This window comes from Anabrus simplex, chromosome 1 (genome assembly GCF_040414725.1).
Source record: "Anabrus simplex isolate iqAnaSimp1 chromosome 1, ASM4041472v1, whole genome shotgun sequence".
In the NCBI taxonomy this organism is placed as follows: domain Eukaryota; kingdom Metazoa; phylum Arthropoda; class Insecta; order Orthoptera; family Tettigoniidae; genus Anabrus; species Anabrus simplex.
In genome coordinates this window covers 377699622-377722304 of record NC_090265.1, presented here as the reverse complement: position 1 = coordinate 377722304, position 22683 = coordinate 377699622, and the positions used below count along the sequence as shown (strand labels likewise).

The 22683-nt window shown below is 39.8% G+C and overlaps 1 protein-coding gene across 1 annotated transcript in view; it reads right to left on the bottom strand.

Annotated features, from left to right (window-relative positions):
* DnaJ-1 (DnaJ-like-1) overlaps positions 1-15447 on the bottom strand; it is a 96154-nt gene extending 80707 nt beyond the window's left edge. The window contains exons 1-2 of the mRNA XM_067143155.2: positions 15380-15447; positions 15077-15298 (exon numbers count right to left, since the gene is read on the bottom strand). Of these exons, the coding sequence (XP_066999256.2) occupies positions 15077-15298; positions 15380-15447 (290 nt within the window). The remainder of the gene's footprint in view (positions 1-15076; positions 15299-15379) is intronic.
* Positions 15448-22683: the final 7236 nt, after the last annotated feature.

Here is a 22683-nt window from a genome sequence, read left to right as displayed (position 1 = left end):
GTAAAAAATACTGTGTCCGCATCTTTGGTGTAGTGGTTAGTGTGATTAACTGCCACCCCCGGAGGCCCAGGTTCGATTCCTGGCTCTGCCACGAAATTTGAAAAGTGGTACGAGGGATGGAATGGGGTCCACTCAGCCTCGGGAGGTCAACTGAGTAGAGGTGGGTTCAATTTCCACCTCAGCCATCCTCAAAGTGGTTTTCCGTGGTTTCGAACTTCTCCTTCAGGCGAATGCCGGGATGGTACCTAACTTAAGGCCACGGCTGCTTCCTTCCCTCTTCCTTATCTATCCCTTCCAATCATCCCATCCCCCCGCAAGGCCCCTGTTCAGCATAACAGGTGAGGCCGCCCGGGCGAGGTACTGGTCATTCTCCCCCGTTGTATACCCCGACCCAGAGTCTGAAGCTCAAGGACACTGCCGTTGACGTGATAGAGGAGGGATCTCTCGCTGAGTCCGAGAGAAAAACCGAGCCTGGAGGTAAACAGATAAAGAAGAAGAAAAAATACCGTACTGTACATACATGGTGTGTATGCATGTTTAAAACGTTTGATAGAATCAGAGGATGTTGTCAAAATTAATCATGTCAGTCTATTCATTAATGTGTTCTTTTGCAGATATGTTATAGTGTTCTAAGTGTTATATTTCATGCTTTGACAGACTGCAAAACTTGAAGGTTATAATTCAATATTTATTTAGACATCCAAACGGTATTAATTTTTTTTAAGTTCACTTTGTAACTGTACAACTGAGTTGCAGATTTCCCTCGGCATTCATTATAATTATAATCATTTATTAACTCAATTCAATATATTTTATATTCTGACTTTGATCATTTTGATTGTGTTATTAATTATCATGCTTAAGGGAAGTCTTTTGTAATCATTTATATCTGTAAATAAGTGGGATTTGTTGAATTTTAAACAGTAATATTTCAACGAGTAATTAAAGACCTAAGAGCTGGCATTTTATTGTGCAACAATTCTAAATTTAACACATATTGTCTCAGATATGAGAAAATTCCGGGTGACAAAGAGAGTTTTCAACTTTACCGTAAGCATGGTCAAGCTACGAGCCTCGTGACAAAAATTTGAATAGCATGTGGCCCCGTCATTTAGAGGCTACCTCAGTGATTAGCCAGCTACTGTATATCTGTGTGTAAGGGATGACCATGAAGAGGGGAGGCAAGTGAGATGGCAAAATTTATTTAAGCCCATGTCAGGATAGTTTGGCATCTAATAGTTGGGAGAATAACTTGAGATCTAATATTTTGGATATCTTACAGTATATCTAATAGTTTGGATGACACACCTAATCTCTAATAGTTGGAGATCTTATAGAACATCTAATAACTTGAATGGTTACCAGAGGCTATGTTCAGTTCTCTGAGAATTTATAGTCTGTATTAGTATAACTTGGTAGTTATATTCATTTAGCGGTCGCTATCTTACTTCTGATTCACGATTGAATCCAATTATGCAAATTGCGAACCATATTTGAGAATTGAATTTCACTTAAATATATCTGAAACATCACATAGAGCTGTTGTATGCGTATCAATAGTCTCTGTTTGAGCCATCTGGACATGTGAAATGAGATTAACTAGCATGTTTGAATATTATAGGTTTTTAGTATAGTCTTCCCTTCTGACAAGGTGTATGAGTAAACAAGACCACATATGGGCCATCACACTCTAACAGGAAAGTAGGTCAAGACCAATTATGGAAGAAGATGAGATAACAACAGCCACAACAGTACGAGTTCAGCACCACGTCGTTTGCAGAACAGTTCATTTCAACACCAAACATGTTATTCATTAATAATAATAATAATAATAATAATAATAATAATAATAATAATAATTGTACCGGGCGGTACACCTCCACACCGCTAATTCAAAATGTGCGCCAGTTGAAACTCCTCTGTTGGAGGAAGTCTGAACTTTATCTACGCTATTAATTCTCTACTTTCTCTGAAGATGTCACCACATGGAAAACTTTGAGTTTTTGAACTGTGTCATTTTTGATGTGTTTTTGTTTCGCTTGAAGTAAGAAGTGTGAACTTTCTCTTCTAGAGGACACTACTGAAGATCAACAATAGTGCAACCTAGTGCGCAGTCAAAGAACTATTTTGTTGGAGAAATTTTTATTTCAAATGTTTGTTCTTTGCTAAATTTCCTTCTGTTATTGTTTAAGTTGGCTGTATACCCCTCTTTTTCCCCTTGTTTTAGATTTATCCAATCCCGAATTTCTTTGAGTTTTTTCTCGACCAATCCGATGTATCTTCCCCCTACTTGGATACATTTCTGTACCCTAGCCAATAAAGAATGTGCGGGAGGGTGTTTTCATTCCCCTAATGCCTAGAAACTTCTGCGAGAGGATATAAACTGCTGATTTTAGGGTCTCCGGGCCACTTCTGTTCCATCTTTCAGTGTATTAAGTACATAGCAGGAGGCGGGAAGCGCCTCTTTCCTCGGCAGCGGTCAACAACAAGGTAATGGCCGATTAATAACTTCTTTCTTTGCTAGCTCAGCAGTTTAACTCTCGGGGCGGGTTCTAAGCTTTCCACCATGTAACCGTTTCCTAAATGTAACTACTCTTTTCATTTATTCTCTTTTAAAGCTACATTCTGGGATAGAGAGTGCTAACCCTCTCGAGCTCCCACTCATATTGTTTTGAGGTGAACTTATTTTTCTCAACCTATTCTTCGATAACGTAAAACAAATTGTTCTCTTCTTAAGTCACCTCTTTAGTATGGGATTAGCCCTTGTATTAACGGCCTAGTTCCAAGTAGGTCTTAATCAAAGTGTATTAGGAGTGCAAGTTCGCCTCCTCTCAAATTGTTATTTTAGAGGTCATTTAATTAACCTGCTTTTCATTTAATAGACCTCAGTAGATTGGGTATTTTACCCCTGTGGTTATGTCCGTTGAGGACAACTTGAAGGTGGAGTTTGGTGTGGCCTGGGAGAGGCTTAAATTTGAGAGCGAGTGGCTCTTTTGAAAATTGAGTGTTGTACGCCTCGTGGAGGCTTTTCAGTGCAATTTGGAGCAAGGGCTCCTAGGCATGAATGGGGTTTTCTGCCCCTCTGTTGAAACTTGTGTTTGGGGTAAAACTGAGCTGATTGCCCAAGCAGTGTAAAGTCAGGGCGCGAAGCCCAAATTCTGTAAATATTGTAACTACCCTTTTGATTTGCTACTTTGTACCTGCCATGCTTGTTATTTCTTTGTTTTTGAAAAGAAAATATAACCTTGTTAAATTTTACATTAACTTTGATTCCGTAGTTTGAGACCCGTTCACGCCCGCACCTTCTTTCACGCATAACTACCACGGATATCTCCGTAACAATAATAATAATAATAATAATAATAATCTATTTATATATACAGTAAAATAAAAGTTTTGTCTGTATATTGCTCCGAATTTAAAAAGGATTGTATTTCTATATCAGTCATGTCCACAGAAAGAAGGAAATGCACTTTTTAATTTTCTGTAATTTCTGTCTGTCTGTCTGTCTGTCTGTCTGTCTGTCTGTCTGTCTGTCTGTCTGTCTGTCTGTCTGTCTGTCTGTCTGTCTGTCTGTCTGTCTGTCTGTCTGTCTGTCTGTCTGTCTGTCTGTCTGTCTGTCTGTACACGCATCACGAGAAAACGGCTGAAGAGAATTGAATGAAAATCGGTATGCGAAGTTGGGGAATAAGTCTCTATAATCTAGGCCATAAATCATTTTACTAACGCTAAGTGAAATGGTAGGAGAAGGCCTAAAATTTAATTCTCAAATATTGATGTTATTAATGGTTCTGTCTTAATGAAAATCGGTATGCAAAGTCGGGGAATAAGTCTATATAATCTAGGCCATAAATAATTTTATTCACGCTGAGTAGAATGGTAGTTTAGGGGAAGGCCTAAAATGTAATTCTCAAATATTTATGTTATTAGTGGTCCTATCTTAATAAAAATAGGTATATGAAGTCTGAAAATAAGTCCATATAATCTAGATAGAAATCATTTTACTCATGCCTAGTGAAATGGTAGTTTAGGGGAAGGCCTAAAATTTAATTCTCAAACAGTTATGTTATTAGTGGTCGCATCGATAAATACTACATAAATAAAGTTATACAGTATTAAATTTCCGATCATTTATGTCTTATACATTGTTACTGTACCGGCTATGATCACAGAGATATTCTTGAATTTGGATTTTTGTTACGAAGTCCAGATCAGCGCCATGTCACAAGAAGATGGGTAAACAGAATTCAATGAAAGTCGGTATGTAAAATTGGAGAATAAGGAACTACAGTCTACGCTACAAATAATTTTATAAGACGTACTAATATCACGGGGACGAAAGAAAACTAAATGTGAAGGCCTACAATATAGAAAGCTCATACAATTGATCAACAATAACATTATTTGACCATTGTTTGTTGTGATGCGCTTTGTGTCTTCTGTTTTAACTCATCTCCGATAGATGGGATTACTGCTGCATACAGAGTTTTTTTTTTTAAGTTGCCTACGTCACATTGACACAGATAGGGTTTATGGCAACAGTGGGATAGGAAAGGGCTAGGAGTGTGAAGGAAACGGCCTTGGCCTTAAATACGGTACGACTTTCTTCTTTAGCACGGTACGTAACACACTGGTTCATGATAGCATTCGAGCTATTCAATCCTACTCTGAGGCACTGACTGAAATGAGCAGTGTGCATATTATTAACAGAATAATTGCAGAGGAGTGTTCACGGCTGCCTGCGGCCTGGTCATTCTTCCAGCTCTGGAACTTTGGATTGTTAGATCGGCACCGCAGTACTGTTCGTTAAAAGTGAGAAAATGTGCGGATTTTCGTTTAATCAAGTACCGGTATTTTATATGATAACATTGCTTTTAATGCTACTTTCCTACTGACGTTTTTATAATGACCTATGTTGACTTCAGTTAGGAAAACCACGAAGTCAGTCTTTCTGAGAATCCCGTAGCGAAGTACGGGTACATCAGCTAGTAATAATAATAATAATAATAATAATAATAGTAATGTATTGGTTTTACGTCCCACTAACTACTTTGTTATTAATTCATAACATGAAGAAGAGATTACAGACTATGAGTCTCATATTAAATCCGTATTGACTGGTGAACTTCTTACAAAATTGTACAAAACAATTTTAAACCTCCTGGTCAATACTGTTTACTTTTTACGTCCAATTTATTTATGTGCAAAGTTTCGTCTTAATTGGATGTAAAAAATATAGTATTGACTAGGTGGATTAAATTAGTTTTGTGCAATTTTGTAAGATGAAGAAGAGAGTAAGGAGCGGTGATAACTTCCAAGTCACAATAATGCCAACAGCTTATTAATATGAATGATATTTTATTTTATTTAATGTAACAACAAATCTCACAGGCTATCATTTAATATTAATTAAAGTAACGCAAGTTAATGTTGATTTAAAGTACATTCATGAATTCAGTTTTTCAAATAATAATAATAATAATTGTACCGGGCGGTACACCTCCACGCCGCTAATTTAAAATTTGCGCCAGTTGAAACTCCTCTGCTGGAGGAAGTCTGAACTTTATTGACGGTATTAATTTTCAAGTTTCTCAGAAGATGTCACTACTTGGAAAGTTTGGAGTTTTTGAACTGTGCCACTTTTGATGTATTTTTGTTTTACCGGTAGTAAGAAGTGTGAACTTTCTCTTCTAGAGGACACTACTGAAAAATTACTATGGTGCACCCTAGTGCGATGTGAAAGAACTGCTTTTTGGAGAAATTTGGATTTCAAAAGTTTGTTTCTTGTTAAATTTCTTTCTGTTATTGTTTAAGTTGGCTGTATACCCCTCTCTTTCCCCTTGTTTTGTAGTTAGCCAATCCCGAATTTCTTTAATTTATTTCTGACCAATCTGATGTATCTTCCCCCAACTTGAATATGCTGCTTATCCCTAACCAATAAAGTGATTGTGGGTGGGTGTTTTCTTCCCTGAAACGCCTCGAACTTTCCGCGAGAGTATATAAACTGCTGATTTTAGGGTCTCGGTGCCACTTCTGTTCCATCTTTTAGTGTGTAAAGTACATAGCAGGGGGCGGGAAGCACCTCTTTCTTCGGGGAGCAGTTCTACACCAAGGTAATGGCCTTTTAATAACTTCTTTTCTTGCTAGCTCAGCAGTTTAACTCTCGGGGCGGGTCCGAAGCGTTTCCACCATGTAACCTTTTCCTAAAATGTAACTACTCTTAGCATCTGTTATCTTTTAAAGCTACATATTGGGATAGAGAGTGCTTAACCCTCTCGAGCTCCCACTCATTTTGTTTTGAGGTGAACTTATTTCTCACAACCGATTCTTCCTTAATTGTAATGTAAATTGTCCTTTTCTAAAGTCACCTAAGTAGTATGGGATTAGCCCTTGCATTAGTGGCCTAGAGCCAAATTAGGTTTTGAAACAAATAAATTAGGAGTGCAGATCGCCTCCTCTCAAATTGTTATTTTAGAGGTCATGTAATTAACCTTTTTCATTTAATAGACCTCAGTAGGTTGGGTAGGTTACCCCTGTGTCTATGTCCTGAGAGGACAACTTGAAGGTGGAGTTTGGTGTGGCCTTTGAGAGGCCTAAAGGTTGAGAGCGGGTGGCTCTGTCTTGAAAATTGAGTGTTGGATGCCTCGAGGAGGCTTTTCTGTGTAATTTGGAGCAAGTGCTCCTGAACATGAATGGGGTTTTCTGCCCCTCTGGTAAAACTTATTTTTGGAGTAAAATTGGGCTAATTGCCCTAGAAGTGTAAATTCAGGGCTCGAAGCCCAAATACTGTAAATACTGTAATTGCTCCTTTTGTTGCCTTGCTACTCTGTACCTGCCGTACTTGTTTTATTTCTTAATTTTGAAAAGAAAATATAACCTTGTTAAATTTTACATTAAATTTGATTCCGTAGTTTGAGACCCGTTCAAGCCCGCACCTTCTTTCACCTCTACCTACCGCTAAAACACGGTAACAATAATAATAATAATGGCGTATGGCCTCCGGAAAGGCCTAGTGCAGGTCTTTTTCTAGTAGCCGGCCTATTAGGCGACCTGCATGTCTGTGAAGATGAGGGCCCTACCTAGGATGATTTCTAATGTTGAATACGCCACGCATACCCAACCCCTGAGCCCTTGGAATTAACGAATTAAGGTTAAAATCCCCGACCCGGCCGGGAATCGAACCCGAGACCCTCTGAACCGAAGGCCAGTACGCTGACCATTCAGCCAACGAGTCGGACATAACTGGAAATTGTATGAACTACTATTATTTGAAAGACTGTCCAACTCGTTGGCTGAATGGTCCACATAACTGGAAATTGTATGAACTACTATTATTTGAAAGACTGTCCGACTCGTTGGCTGAATGGTCAGCGTACTGGGCTTCGGTTCAGATGGTCCCGGGTTCGATTCCAGGTCGGATCGGGGATTTTAATCACTTCTGATTAATTCTTCTGGTTCAGGGACTGGGTGTATGTGTCCGTCCAAACACTCTTCATATTCGGACAACATTTATAATCCTCAACTGTAGGAATACGACCACGACATACAGTAGCTTTCCTGATCCATATTCCTGTATGTTGCCAAGTGTGTGAGAATAAGAATAAGAGTCATGCTCTACGACTTTGTCAGTAATAGAAGTGGCTGGCGCTCAACCTATTTAAAAAGTAATTTTATTAAGCAGATATATTATATATGTGTATAGTGATAGGGTAGTGGTGGTGATTGTTGTTTTAAGAGGAAGTACAACTAGGCAACCATCCTCTATATAACACTAATCGGAGAGAAAAAATGGAAGGGGTCCGACACTTCGAAAAATGAAGGTATCGGCCAAAGGAAGACAAGGGCCACGAAGTGCATGAAAATGAAAGACTCCCTAGCCCTCGCAAACCTAATAGCGTCGGGGTCTGAAGAGAACAAGAGTTGACCAAGGGAGGTCGGATAGGATAGATTGAAGTGAGGAGCTTGGCACAAGTAAGTGGAAGCAATGCCAGGACTCAGCTGAGGGCCGCGTGGTCGCCAACCCAACGCTCCAAAGTTCAGAGCCCCTGAGGCCCCTTTTAGTCGCCTCTTACGACAGGCAGGGCATACCGTGGGTGTTATTCTACCGCCCCCACCCAGAGGGGGAAGTGATATAGTAGAGAAGTGTTTATTAATGTGGCAAAAATGTGCAATTTTGTAGATAAGAGTAGGTGTAGTGGCAAATTAACTCACCAGATTAACATAATTAACTGTAATAGTGGTGAAACAACCACAACTTAATTGTAATTACAATACTAGTCCGCCTCCTTGGCTAAATAGTCAGCATAGTGCCCTTCGGTTTAGAGGGTCCCGGATTCGATTACCGTCGGGTCGGAGATTTTAAGTGCACAATTTGACACAGTTGGGATGGGATGGCAAACACAGTGAACACGTTAAGTAGCCTACTGAAGTTTCTTGATGCTACCACCAAAGGAACCCCTTGCACAATTTACCTTTACCATCAGAGTCTGTAACTTATAAGATGGTTGAGAAGACATAATAAGCCGATCAAACCTTCTCCTCACGCAAAGATATAGCCGCAATAAAGTTATATTTCAATTATTGCAGATTTAGCCGAACCTCGTCAAACTAAACGTTTGGATGACGAAGATGTCATGGACAAATTTGCTCATGAAAAAGCAAGAAAACAATAATTAAGCTGTTGTTTAATGTCATTTTCAGATGCGTACATTCTGAAGTTATGGGAAATGGGACAGGAATATAAAAATTATTGGGTTTATGGGCGCTGCAATGTTTAATTCGGTCCTTATCGTATTCCACGTCACTTCTGTGGGCGCCCGGCTTAAAAACTTACGCCGAAATGTTAAGTTAACGTAGCGACAAAGAATTTACTAGCAAGGCTCAATAGGGCCATACATAATTCTCCATATTTGTACTGCTTGAATGAAAGGAAGACAATTAGGATTGTGATGCGCGGGGATATTTCCCTGTAGAGGTCTCACTATTGAGAATGTAACCGTGTGTTGACAAATGTCAAGACATGAAGAAAGGGGCAATTAGCAAGGGATTACTCAGAAGGGGGCCAGAACGTGACCACCGAGATAACGGGGGCCACGTCCAGAAACATTTGCAAGCTTACAACATCGTGTCAGCTATTGCATATCGGTTCCAGGAAACAACAATGTCCTAGGGATCCTCGGGTTGTACTGTGGTTGAGAGATGTGCTGTGTTTAAGTTGCAGCGTTGGGAAGACTGTGACGGGATTGTGAGCTGCACGTTAGTTCCTCATTTTGTGCCATATAAGTAACTTTTTTTGAAGAGGAGCCGTTTTGTCACTGAGAAGCCAACATTACGTGCATCCTCGGTAAGTTATGAAAAAAGGTTTTTTATTCTTACAGTAGCAAGACAATCACGGATGCGTGCCTAAGTTCGATAGGTGGGCCTATATATCTTGCCAAATGCCCGGGGACTGATTGGAACCTCAAATGGCACCATCAAAAGTGCGGGTAACTATTTTGAAATTGGCGGGCGTGATAACTCAGTCCCAATGGTTCTATCTTCTCAACAGGACGGCCCAGGCTTGAATCGCAGTCGATACATGAAACATTTTTAAAATGGGAAATCACGTTCTATTGATACGGATTCTACTTAAAACACTAGATCCCGTCCCTTACATTTCCTTATACTTTTGAGCCAGGACCTCATCATTTATGGTGGTGTATTTTGAGTATCCAACCATTCTTCGGACTTATCTTGTACCTTAAATGGTGAGTGGATGCAGAGGCGTACCCACAAAATAATTTCAGTGGGTGCGGTGTAAGTCCAGACCAGTAGTGTGGATACAACTTTTCCTTGGAAGGGGTTGTGAAAAGATTTTTTAATTTTTATTTAGAATTTGCTTTACATCGCACCGTAGGTCTTATGGCGACGATGGGAAAGGAAAGGACTGAGAGTGGGAAGAAGTGGCCGTGACCTTAATTAAGGTACAGCCCCAGCATTTGCCAGGTGTGAAAATGGGAAACCACAGAAAACCATCTTTAGGGTTGCCGAGAGTGGAGTTTGAACCCACTATCTCCCGGATGCAAGCACACAGCTGTGCGCCCGTAACCGCAACGCCAACTTGCCCGGTGGATATGAAAAGAAAGCCGGTCCTATCGAGTGCGGTGACGGATCTTCAGTAGATGTTGTTGGTTTTGATTGTTACCATGTACCGGCTGCATTATTGAAATTGTTCCTTCTTCGTTTGTGAGGAAGTAGAATCTTCATTTATCTTCTTAAAAAAAGGAACCACTTTGGTACTACACCCCATGAAGGTGACTACCTTCCAGGTCGTAGATATTTCGATTACGGGAGACTCAAGGCCAACTCTACTGCACCCACAAACAAGGCTATATTCTCCCCATCCCATGCCTTTCTTAACTCTGCCAGTGCCGGGAATCGAATGCAGGATGCCTTAAGTCAAATTCTAAAAGTATCCAGCCGGCCCCACGGTGTAGGGGCGTCTTACCGGAGGCCCCGGGTTCGATTCCAGGCCAGATCAGGGACTTTTACCTGGATCTGAGGGCTGGTTCGAGGTTCACTCAGCCCACGTGTTTATAATTGAGGAGCTATCTGACGATGAGATAGCGGCCCCGGTCTAGAAAGCCAGGAATAACGGCGGATAGGATTCGTCGTGCTGACCACACGACACCTCGTAATCTGCAGGCCTCCGGGCTGAACAGCCGTCGCTTGGTAGGCGATGGCCCTTTGAGGCTGTTACGCCATGGAGTTTGGTTTGGAAAAGTATACAGAGAAGGATGCGACACCCCTGCAAAGCTCCTCAGCTTCCAACTAGTTCTTCTGTCCGGCCTCGTGCATTTAGGACAGTAAGAAAACGTAGTGCCTTTGCTGGCAGGACCTAGTGTTTACAGTGCACTATATCTTCTAGTATGGGCTAGAGCAATTTTGTTACTTTCATTGATCTGTCTCTGTCTTATCCTTGGCTTTGACAATATGGAAGTGACTAAGGTATGAGCGATGCTAGTAATGCCATTCTTTGTGCAGCCAGTCCCTGCAATGAATGGTGTGAAAACGTTGCTCATAGGGTCGGTTGATGCACACATTTCAGTGGGCTTGGCAGGCTGATATGTAATAGCAACTTCTGGCTCGGTGAGGAAAGCAACGGGAAACTACCTCACTCCTCATTTCCTTAGTACGCCTCTTCAGTGATGCCTAGGCCATCTATGACAGCTGATGGCAGAGCTGTTGAGGATCCTACCAGCCTTAGGGCTGAAGACTGAACATACATACAAGAAAACGTACGCCTTAATAAATACTCCTCATAAAACCTTTGTAAAAGTACTAACTGCATCTATTTATAACAATAATCACAAACGCCTCCTTTTCATGTGGTTCACTTGGTTGACTCGCTGCCCTTCTGAGTCTGAGTTCGCAGGTTCAAATCCCGGCTTGGGTCGGTGGCCCTTAAAATGGTGTTGAAATGGCAACAGCTCAGTGTCGTTGGTTTCTGCCACGTAAATAAAAATTATACATACGAATATTAGCGTCACAAAACTCTAACTTTATACTATTGTATTCTGTATCCCAGGCTTGCGAGGAAAAGTAATTAACAATGTACTTTACGTCGCACCGACACAGATAGGTCTTATGGCGACGGTGGGATCGAAAAGGCTTAGGAGTGGGAAGGAAGCGGCCGTGGCCTTAATTAAGGTACAGCCCCAGCATTTGCTTGGTGTGAAAATGGGAAACCGCGGGAAAACATTTTCAGGGCTACCGACAGTGGGGTTCGAATCCACTATCTCTCGGATGCAAGTTCAAAGCTGCGTGGCCCTAACCGCGAGGGAAACTAATAGGACAAGGTAAACCCTACACAGCATACGTTGTGAGGTGTATTTTTCTTCACCAACTAACAAAATATCTATACCCATACGCTTTACATTATATATTTATTTATTTGTTTGTTTATTTATTTATTAGTGCCTTCAGTACAGTGGTGAAGTTAGGGCTCCAGGCCCTCTCGTACACTTAACCACATACTAATCAGAATTTTAAATAAAATACTGAGATACCTAAAATAGTTAAAACTACATAAATTAATAGAATTGAAAATAAATTTAAATAAATTACTCACTAAATTAATATTAGAACTAATAAATAAAAAACTCTTAAAAATGACTAATCCTCAGGAACGCACACATTCATCAACCATTCAGTCAGCTGTCCTCAGCAGGTAGTCTCGGCAGGTGACCTTAAATCGCGATTTAAAAAAAGCTACTTTCTCTGACCTGAACTGGCAGGGAATTCCATAATCTGGCGACAGTCACCACAAAAGATCTATTAATTTTATTTGTGCGGTGCAGTGGAATAGAAAGAATGAATCTAGAACGTGTATTTAAGTTGTGAAATGATGATAAGAAGTTGAATTTAGAAGAAATATACAGTACATTGGCTGACTTTCAGCTAACACTGATCACCATCGTTAAAGTGTGTAGCTGCCGACGTTTATCAGACATCAGCCATGAGACAGCTTGATAGTGTGGGGTGACATGAACATCGTACCTGATATTGTAAATAAATCGCAGGCAGGAATTCAGTGCTCGTTGAAGTTTAAATGTTTCTTCTCTCGTCGTGTCAACTAAAACAACGTCACAATAATCAAGAATAGGGAGAATGAGTGTCTGTATTAGTTTGGCCTGTAGCTCAAATGGAAATACATCCCTCTGCCGTTTAAGAGGGCGAAGAACTCCAAAAATCTTTTTACGTATTTCTTTCGTGTGATCAGACCAATCAACTGTTTTATTCACCATTACGCCGGGATTTGTAACCGTTTTACTGTAGGGAATAATGTTACCATTCAGTAGGATAGGCGGGATTGCGACATTGTTTGAGCAGCTCCGTAATTTTCGAGATCCAATTATAATTGAGATTTTTTGCAGTTTAGTATAAGAGAGCTTCGTTGTGCATATGCACTGAGTCCTCGGAGGTCCCTGTTAACATCTCGTCTTGCAGTGTCGATATATTTGAAGATCGTCAGCACAGAGGTAATGTGTGTTATTTCCTGTCACAGATGGTACGTCATTGATATAAATACAGAAAATTAGGGGCCGTAGAACACTGCCCGGTGGGGCAACACTAAGTTTCATTTTCCATTTAGAGGGCTTGTCGTTTACTGCTACACGCTGTCGACGGTTACTCAAATAAGAACTAAAAACCTTAAGCGCAGCCAGGTCGAAATTTAGCAGCTCCATTTTCTTTATCATAGTCGGAGTTACTATAGTGTCAAAGGCGCTACTGAAGTCAAGAATGATAAGTATAGTGAGCAGTCGTTTGTCCATAGCGTTTCTAATGTCGTCAGTAACTTTGAAAAGTGCTGTCGCGGTACTGTGACCCTTCTCAAATCCACATTGCAAAGGGTCCAAAAGAGCATTTTCATTTAGGTATTCCAGAACTTCCTCGTATACTAAACGTTCAAAGTCTTTAGAAAGCGCAGGGAGTATGGACATAGGGCGATAGTCAGAGGGTGATTGTGGGTTTAAACTCTTAGGTACCGATATAATATTGGCTGTTTTCCAGACAGTAGGGAAAGTTCCGTTTAGTAAACAGTAGTCAGTATGTGCGTCAGTATAGGCAAGAAAGCACCCATAATGTTATGTATAAAAGTAATAGGAATATCATCTACATCTGTAATCTTTGATTGAATCGAGTACAAAGCCTTTTAACCTGATTTTGTGACACTGTGAAATGTGAATGGTGGATTGGCTGGTGGGGAGGGCGGTGAGTCGGTGCAGTTAATTTGGGTAGGTTGAATATTTATTCTACTAAAGCAATCGTTCAGTTCGTCAAGTGGAATGTCAGGAGTTGTCTGTCTCTGATGATGTTTTCCTATTCCTAGAGCTCTAAGTTGGTCCCATGCGCGATTAGAATTTAAGTTGTTAGCTAAATTCCGAAAATATATACATTTTTTATTTCTGATTAACTGCTTTGTGCGATTTCTTAAGATGCGGTTAGATTCGAAGTCTGTGTCATCTAGGGTTTGTTTATAATGTCGAAATAAAGAGTCACGGTGGGCCATCATTCTCTTGGTTTCATCATCTAGCCATGGACAACAAGAAGGATGAGAAACCTGTATTCGACGCGTATGTGTGTATATCTTGGCCGCATTATTTGTATAAAATGTCGCTTCTTTATTGCTTATCACATGACCGTTATTATAATAACATTAGCGTATTTATTCTAAACCTAAACCTATTCTAATCCTTCCTCAAACTGTTTATTTTTGCATTCATTTCACTTGTACTCGGAATATATGAAAAGCTGCAGTTATATTGGGATGGGAGTAATAGAGGTAGCCGGAGGGGGGGGGGTTGTCGTCCAAGGAGACCAGACACCCCAGGAGTTTTAACGAATGTACTTTTATTAAGCATTTTATGTAAAATGCATATTAATATTAGCTTCCGGAGTCCGACTCATTGGCTGAATTATCAGTGTTGAGGTCTTCGGTTCAGAGGGTTCCGGGTTCGATTCTCGGCTGGATCGGGAATTTTAATCGCATCTGAATAATTCTTCTGGCTGGGGACTGGGTGTTTGTCCCAACATATTCAGACAACATACTACACTACCAACCACCAAAGAAACACACAACACTGATTACATCTCTCTATATAGGGTTGGCATCGGGAAGGACATCCGGCCGTAAAACAGGGCCAAATCCACATGTGCGACGCAGTTCGCACCCGCGACCCCACACATGTGGGAATAAGAAGAAGATTACTATTGGCCTCCGGAATCCATACGAATCCACCACTCTTACTTGGATCCAAGGACACTCATTTCCTTTTTAGGTATTCTACACCACCTAAACGATGGAAGTTTGGACAACTATCAAAATAAATTTCTGGATGAATGCACCCCCCCCCCAAACTGAAATCCTGGCTACGCTACTGTGTACCGTACCTACTTCTTTCCTAGATGTATCTATATACAAAGTTAAATATTACGCGAAGCCCATCAAATTATCAAGACAAGACAAGACGAAGTTAAACGAAGCATTAGAACATTGAGTCAAAATTGAAAGAGCTTCATATCACACTGTACTTACCGAAAAGTCCTGAATGGGTCGCCATGATAAACATATGGCTGTATATAATCATCTGGGCCGGGAATACCCCTTTTGAGCCCTTCTTCCCCGTACTGGTCATAAACAGCTCTGTAGAATTTGTTGCTTAGAACATCATAAGCTTCTGCCGTAAGACAAAATATATCATACACTGACTTATCTTTCTGCCTTTCGGGATTGAATTGTAGGATTAATGACCGGAACCTATAAAATAGGTTACAATTTTATTCAGATTTGAGTGATACGTTATAGCCCATTAAAAAGCGTGGTTTGAAATTAACTTACGATTGCTTTATATCGTAGTCAGAGCAATTCTTTTTAAGGTTCAGTACGCCGTAATAGTCTATACCCATTTCATATATTTAGAAATTTACAGTACAGTTTCTAACAATTTCTAGTTACTCAGGACAATAAACACCGTCAGTATCAATTGAAAAGAACGAAGAAAGGTCAATGGGGACATTGATCAAGAAGTTATATTACCTTGATCACATTTAGTTTTGTCTACCTACTATTAAAAACATTGTGTCAGTTTTGCGCATGATTGACTTCGTCAGCCAATTAAAAACCTACCATTATGACGCATCGACAAACGTCATCAAAGACTTCAAAATTATGCTTAACTAACGATCACCGCCATTTCGATCCTCTAGACGGCGGTGCTACCGATCGTTGCCGTACCGATACATCCAATTCTCGCTGATAAATACAGATGGCACTATTCAGATCGAACCTATGAACGGATATTGAATGGTAGTATCTACAAAGGCTGTAAATTCCTGAACGAAATGGATAATCTTCGTCAGTGGAAAAAAGAAATCAAGATGTGTACGTAGGAATCGGGTTATAATTTAGCATTACCAAAACACAAGTTAAGGGTACCAACTTTCACTAAAGTCCAGTGAGGCAGCTCCTTCTGTCGTGAACCCACTTTCCAACAAATGCTAAGATGGACGCTGAATTACCACATCGCCTTACGGTACTCGATAACCAAGACCTCGGTGTCCAATCCAGGCTATACGTTTACAGTGATATAATCATGACGTATGACCTCCAGAGAGGCCTGGTATAGGTCGTTCGAGTTGGCGCACGTGAGTGACTTGCATGCATGTGTGAATGGGATGAGGTGAAATCTAATGTTGAAGGCGAAACAAACACCCATTTCCCGACCCAAAGGAAATCGAATCCGGGACACCTTGGTCTAAACACCATCGTGGTAACCTATTAGCCACTAAACCGGACAATGTCATAGTGACAAAAACATTTACGGTACCTACCGGTACTTACGAATGCGAGACTTTGAATATTTATAGAGGGTGTACGTAATATGCCGTACAGTAATCATCGATCGTGATAAGGGGATTCACGACAATTAAAACGAGGTTCGGAACTAGTCTTCTCGTAATTTCCATCCAGAATCAACTGGGCCAAGTCACATAATGTACGGTACTTATAGACGAGGTCCATTGGCGTATACTCGAAAGACCTGCACCAAGTATCTCCGGAGGCCATACACCATTATTATTGTTATTATTATTATTATTTTCTTTCTTTGCGTTGAGGCCATCTGTGGACCACGGTGCTTGTGTTCTAGCTGTGTTTTTGTCGTCGTCTGCCCCTTTTAGCGTACTGGATTGTGTTCTTAGTGGCCTCTTGAGCCTTCCTGTTGGCCTAGTATTCCTTCATTTTATCGCTGAATTCTTTCCTGCGCTCCTCTGGCGAATTCCCGGCTCCTTTGTGGCTAGCTGATGTAAGAGATTTTAGGAAAGGTTTAGTTTTGAGCATTAAACGGTATGCATTTCTGTCAGTAATGGCGGCTTGATTAATATTAAGCTCTGCAAAATCTTTGTCCACTTGTTTGGTCCAGGGGAATCCAGTAGCTTTGCCTTTGTTAGCAACCTTGAAGGTCTTATGGGATAATCTACCAGGATCCATTCTGTATAGGTGTTCATAGAAAGTCAGACGTTTTCTTCTGATGGCATCTATGAGGTTTTCTTGATGCTGATAGATCTCATTGTTGGGTTTGTACCATCGCCTTCCATCTGGTAGGATCCTTGGCCCTATTATTCTTCTCAGGAATTTCCGTGTTTTGGTAGTTTGCAGAGGTGTAAGAAGGTATGGGCTTGAATGGGTGGACAGAGAAAAGATGAGAGTATAATTATTTAAAACACTAAAATTTGAAATGTTATTTCTTTCCTTTTTTCTGACTTTAAACTTGATAAGTAATCTGAATGAACAATAACAAATAGAATTACGATGAGCTTATCAGCTCTGATAACAGGAAAGGCGTAAGTTAACTTCAGGCACAAAATGATTTACAAAACGAGCTTGTAGCTCCTAAGTTACCCTATTTCAAAGAGCACTGTTTCTCCACTCAGTCACACTCTAGGAGACTGAGCTCCAAAATGTACAATAGTCCAGCCTCTCAAGGCGCAATTCGTAATCCAAATTTTACATTAGATCACTTTGAAAACAGCATTGCTGTTTTTCCCGCTCGACGGTCTAATTCACAATTGACTATGAGTAGATAGAGATGAAACAGGGGCAATAAGTGCCCATACTAAATGACCTGCATTTACAGAAAGAAAAGTTTTAAGAAAATCGGTCTTGAACAAAATGCTAGGAGGCGAAGCACTTGCACTTTTTTTACATACACTTTGAAAACAGCTAAAATCCTATATGGGCTTATGGCCCGAAGTTACAGAGTCTAAGCCTATATTGTATAACAGAGGGTGACTAGATGGCGAAAATATTGTTCCAAAATAGTGTTAAGAATTTAAAATTTTAGAAAATCATAGTCACCCCATACCAAGTTCAATGGGAATTAAGAGAGATTGAACACTTTTATTCCATAAGTTACATCTTTCCCAGCAGGAGTTTAAATGAGTATATATCACAAAAACTTAACAGTTTACAAACTTAAAAACTGGCATTTGGAATCTCCTTTAAAAATAAAGAAACGCGTATTATTTGTTTCCGGAAAAAATCCGATTAAGGGGGGTGCAAAAAGGTTAAGAAGGGTTGAATGCCTTTTATGAGGATACTCATATCTCAAAAACTGAAGATGTTAGACATGAACATTGGTATTTGGAATCTCCTTTAAAAATAAAGAAATATGTATTTTTGTTGTTTTTGGAAAATCCACTTAAGTGGGGTTGAACAGGAGTGACAAAATGGGGGTCAATTTTTAAAATGAATATACAGGGTTATTCACCTAAGATGTTACACGGAAATAACTTCTAAACCATTAAAGATGTCGGCATTCTGTTTTCATATTCGTAAATAGTACCCAGGGGCTTGTAAAATAATGTGCTACGTATTTCCACGGGGTGACCAATAACCTAGATATTTATTCTAAATCTATATTTTTAAATAGAACGGCACAAATTAATACAGCTGGTCTAAAAGTTCAACTGCGTACAAGTCCAAATATGTATTTTCGAAATCGGACAGTTACTTTTTGAGATATTAATGGTGCCGTAAACCTTGCGCCGAGTAAAAGTTGCACCGAGTTAAAATCAGTAAAACTTGCGCCTTGGTCGTTAATCATTGTAGGATCTCATTAGCGAGAGTTCTTGTTAGTCTGGGAATTCCACAAGGAAGTTTCGTGTTTCAGAATGTGACAGTGTCCACTGCCTACTTACCCCCATCAGTGTTTTCCAGCCACATCACAAATCCTCGTCACGCACGCATAAAACTATTCGTAATTTCTTAGGACAATTCCATTGTTTGGCAATGTATCCACGAGAAAACCAAAAGTTGTAAGGGGGCAGTAGTGAACCTAAAGCCGGCTTTACATTTACGAGTAACTCTTATACGAGTAGGCTATTCGGACTGAATCGGATAAGAAATCGTAATGTAAACGATGACTCGTACGTACTCGTATACGAATAGCAATCAAAGTAGAGAGGCTTCCGACTTGCATCCGAGTTAGACTGTTTTAAATATGGCGAAGACTAAATACTGCAGGATGTCTCGTGAAAATTTGAAGGAGTTCATTAATTTATACTACAGAGCGGAGTGCCTATGGAATGTTAAGTGTTCTCAATATCGGGACATCAATGCGGGAAATAAGGCCTATGAAGTTAAACATAACTACGGATCTATTTAAAAAGAAAATTAACAACTTTTGGAATGAACAAGGAAATAGTTCAGGCTGATATACGCGTCAAGAATTCTAATAATTTGAAGCTATCTCCAGTAGCTAAAAATCTGAGTCACTGCCAGTTGCAGCTGAGAATTGATACAACTTCTCATCTGAGTGTTTTCTTTGGGGATGTGAGGGGCAACCTAGAAAAAATTAATTACTAATAATATGCCAGTATTTAGCATATCGGTACCGGTATTATAAAAGTCATTTCGTCCACTTACCAAAAGGTACAACATTTCATATATACTAAAATCCATCCTTAAGAAGTCTCTATAACCATCTCCTCCCTCGTTTAATAAATCAACTAGTAAATGTTCCTGTATTCCCAAAACGGGTCTTTTCTTATGGATTCTTTAACCCAAAAGCTCCTGACGTTTTTCGCTTCATTCTGTTGTCTTGTTTTAAAACACAACAGCAAGATACCAGCCATAGCAAGACGTTTTCGTCTGCTTGGAGCCATATTGGAAACTATACTCTTATACGAGTAAGCACCATAAATGTAAACGCGTTTCCTACTCGTATACGAGTTACTCGTAAATGTAAAGCCGGCTTAAAAGATCAAGTAATCACAGTAAAAGAGCATGTGTATGTTCCGAACGAAGCTGCCGTGGATGTGCGCGTTGCATTCTCAAAAGCCAGGAAAAGAGCCAGAGAAGATACCAGCACTTCAATTGCTCAGGTACGTAAATGTTGATTATTTCTAACGTATTCTAATTGTGAATCGTACATAAATGTGTACATTTTTCAAGTCACAGAGCTTGAATAAAATTATTATTACACTGAACTATGTAGGCCTATAAGACTTCTATTGCATGCACATGTTCATGCCAGTTTTGCAGATTATAGTACACAGATTTATCATGAAATCTCTGTTCACTATTTTCGTAATCTGTCTTTAATATTGTATCAGATTATAGTAGATCGAAACAACCAATATATACTTATAATGTATTTTGTGCATAACATGCTAAGAAGTGTAAGGTTTTTATTTTTTTTTCTGAGTGAAAGTTGAATTTTGAAAATTAACGTCTCCTTTTCAGATATTCAAGGAAGAATTGGAACCTCTCCAGAATAGAGAGTACGAGCTGGTCACAGCAATGTCACAATGTGAGATCATGAAAGTGACGTTGTATTCCCTACGAAGGAAGGAGCAAGGAATCCTCAGGGAATCAGAACGTTCGGATGATATATGCCTTGACGAAAAAATTTGTAAAATGACTGATCGAACTTCTTTCCTCTTGGCTGACTATGTGGATGGTGAGGAAAGAATAATGATTTTTTATATCAAACAGGTCAAAGATATTATACAAGAAAATAAGACTTTCTTCATGGACGGCAATTTCAGGAGCTGTACCAGGCAATTTGCGCATCTGCGCCTTCCTGTGTTAAACTAGTGGCATAGAGCAGGCAGTATAAGAGGATCGAGACGGCCATGGTTAATATTTATGCGAGAGCTAGTGCGGCGCAGTAAATCGGTCGTGATAGTTCGTTCCACGGCCGACTTGATGCGTCGCCCTAGCTACCTCCTTACCGGCCTTGACAATAAGGTCCGCGCACTGTAATCGGAGTAGTTGCACAGCTCGACACGTGGCGCTGGCGGCCTATCTATTTCCGATAGAAATGCATACTTCTTTATGGAAAAGATATTGACTTTGATTGCCGATTTATCGTGATTTAGAGTTATGTAGAATGTTACATAGGTTAATACTGTTAAAATGATTAATCTTAAAGGTTACTTTCGTTGATATTTGCCTAAATGATGTCGTGCATTGAAACTGCGGAGAGATGGAGTAGTCCAGCTGAAGTCCGGATATTGACTCTGATTGCTGATTTACCTTACTTCAGGGAATAAAGGAGTATGTTACATTGACTAATACTGTTAAAATGATTAATCCTAAAGGCTACTTTCATTTATATGTCCCAAAATAACGTCGTGAAATGAGACTGCGGAGAGAAGGAGTAGTCCAACTGACGTTCTTTAACTGTGAGGCATATTAGTAATCGCTTTTATTATGATGGCATTTAGATACATAGCAGAACTTACCACAATGCTTTTGTCTTCTGATGTTAACCTTGAGATTAAGAGTCATTGTTCAACTAGAGTTTTAGAATTCGTCAAGTGCTGCTCTCAGGAAAACGGCTGGACAAAACATAAAAAGTCTACTTTTTACTATATTCGTTGGATGAATTTCTAGTTCCGTTTTCACTTCAACACACATACCTCGGTATCATATTTGATAAGCTCTCGTGTAAACATCATATTAATGCAATTCGGCAAAAAAAAAATGGTCGGGTATATCCAAATCCTTAAAACAGTGACACGTAGAAGTTGGGGAGCAGATCCATTAGTAGCCTTATCGCTTTATCGTGCTACAATTCGCTCTGTATTAGATTATTGTGCATTTTTCATAGATATGGCCGTACCTTCCATAGTTTCACATCTCAATACCATACAATAGAAAGCGCTTCGAATATGTATAGGTGTATTAAAAACTACTCATACAAATGCCTTACTTGTAGAAACAGGCGAATATCCTTTTTATGGATTCGTAGAAAGTTTTTAGCAGGTAAATACCTTCTAAAGAAATTTGCTTTGGCCCGGTCACCATTAATTCCAAAATTACAGCTTCTACATGAATATTAACCCTCTCATGCGTGGTGTCCTCATATGAGGACATCTGAATTTTTATGCATTATTTATTCCCTGGAGTTTCCAAAGACGGGGGTAAAGTTATTAAAAGATTATTGTAGGTTGGTAAAAGTGGAAAACATCAGTTTCTAAAAGAACCAGCAGGTGGCAGCATTTAATTGGCATAATTGAAAACACGATATTCATGGTTCGTCATTTTGTGAGAAATCATCATAGTTTCCAATTGTTCTGAGCTCTTCCTATCTTGAAAATGCCCAAGATAAGTGTGTAGTTCTTCATTTTGTACATTCTACTATCACTACTACTATAATTCAGCTTATTTTGGTTTGTATTCTTTACACAATATTGGTATAATACGGGCGTCCACATATGAGGACATCATGCATCAAACTACCATGTGTTATTTTTGAGGTTAGCTTGTATTCTCACTGCTTCATCCAATATTTATTTTCCAGGATTCTCTAAATGGTTTGTAATGTTATCAGATGAGCGAATGATGTTTGTAGGACAAGATTATAGTAGTTTACAACACTCCCACCAGGTAGCAGCATTTAACTTACCCCTTGTGCTGAAACTGAAAGAACTTGATATCTGGTTTGTAGGGCCCTTCAGAGAAAATAGGCTGGAGGATGCTACTAAAAAACTGAAAGATGCCAAGGACCTAAAGAAAGAGGGTCGAGGAAGCTCATCAGTTACAACATCAACAGATGGCATCACAGTAATCCGGTGGGTTGGTAATTCGGCAATTCATATCATTTCTTCATATGCAGGCTTAGAACCAGTTGGTAA